This window comes from Sturnira hondurensis, unplaced genomic scaffold (assembly GCF_014824575.4).
Source record: "Sturnira hondurensis isolate 20B ecotype Veracruz unplaced genomic scaffold, ASM1482457v3 Scaffold0000856, whole genome shotgun sequence".
Taxonomy (NCBI): domain Eukaryota; kingdom Metazoa; phylum Chordata; class Mammalia; order Chiroptera; family Phyllostomidae; genus Sturnira; species Sturnira hondurensis.
This window is the reverse complement of record NW_028073487.1, coordinates 116,295-117,558: the sequence shown is the minus strand read 5'-3', so window position 1 is coordinate 117,558 and position 1,264 is coordinate 116,295. Positions and strand designations below refer to the sequence as shown.

The 1,264-nt window shown below is 44.8% G+C and overlaps 1 protein-coding gene across 1 annotated transcript; it reads left to right on the top strand.

Moving 5' to 3' along the window:
- On the top strand, positions 1–894 carry LOC118990033 (melanoma-associated antigen B10-like). Its single transcript, XM_037050391.1, has one exon. The coding sequence runs from the start codon at positions 1–3 to the stop codon at positions 892–894; it is 894 nt and encodes a 297-aa protein (XP_036906286.1).
- The last annotated feature ends 370 nt before the right edge of the window (positions 895–1,264 follow it).

The window sequence follows — 1,264 nt, the reverse complement described above, 5'->3', positions numbered from 1 at the left end:
ATGCCTCGGGGTCGGAAGTGTAAAGCCTGCACCCTTGAAAAACGCCACCAGGCCCGACAAGTGCCCCAGAATCTAGTGGATGCTCAAGCCACAACAAGATCAAATGAAGGTGCCAGCTCCCAGGTGGAACAAAGGTCAAGATCCTCCCAGGCCTTGCCCACCATGGAGTCCCTCCACAGACACCGTCTAAATGAGAAGGTGATTCTCTTAGTGTATTATCTGCTGTACAAGTATCAAATCAAAGAGCCCATCACGAAAGGAGAGATGGTGAGAAATGTAATCCAAATACACAGAAATCATTTCCTTGAGATCCTCAAGAGAGCCTCTGATCACATGGAGGTGCTCTTTGGCCTCGACATGAAAGAATTGGATCCCTACCGGCATGTATATATCCTCGTCAACAAACTGGAACCATGCTGTGACACAGTGCTGAATGATGACAGAGGTGTGCCCAGGACTGGTCTGGTGATGACTATCCTGGGTGTGATCTACATGAATCGCAATTGTGCCACTGAAGAGCAAGTCTGGGAAACATTGAATGTGATGGGGCTGTATCAGGGAAGGAGGCACTTCCTTTTTGGGGAGCCCAAGAAGCTCATCACAGATTTGGTGAAAGAAAATTACCTGGTGTACCGCCAAGTGCCTCACAGTCATCCTCCACACTGTGAGTTCCTGTGGGGTCCAAGAGCCCACGTTGAAACTACCAAGATGAAAGTGCTGGAGTTTTTGGCCAAGGTCCGTGGTACTGATCCCACTACCTTCCCATTCCTTTATGAAGAGGCTTTGAAAGATGAGGAAGAGAGAGCCCAAGCCCGAGCTGCAGCCAGGGCTCATCATCCTGCCATGGCTAGGGAACGCTCCAGAGCCGAGGAAAGCAGCTCCTCCCACCCCTAATAAAGTTTGAGGCAGATTCTTCACTTTGTTGTTAAAAAGAGAAGTCTACCTTCTCAGGAGTAGAAAATTGGGGTGGTATATAACATATTTGTTTCTGTTCTGTGTAGTAACTTAGATAATTTTAAAAGCATTTTTTCTTTTAATTGAAGGTTTTAGTAGCTTCATAACCCAAACTTATGCAGGATATGCTCAAACATTTATTGCTGTGAATGAGATTTAAGAGTAAGAGTTTTATTATTTTGTAAAAAAAATTGGAAAAAATTTCACCTTGCTTAGTGATATGGAGCAAGACAATATGGCAGTAGAAGAGGCATTTCCATGGAAATGTGAAACAACTCAGCAGTGTAATAGATGGAGATAAGAAATGAAG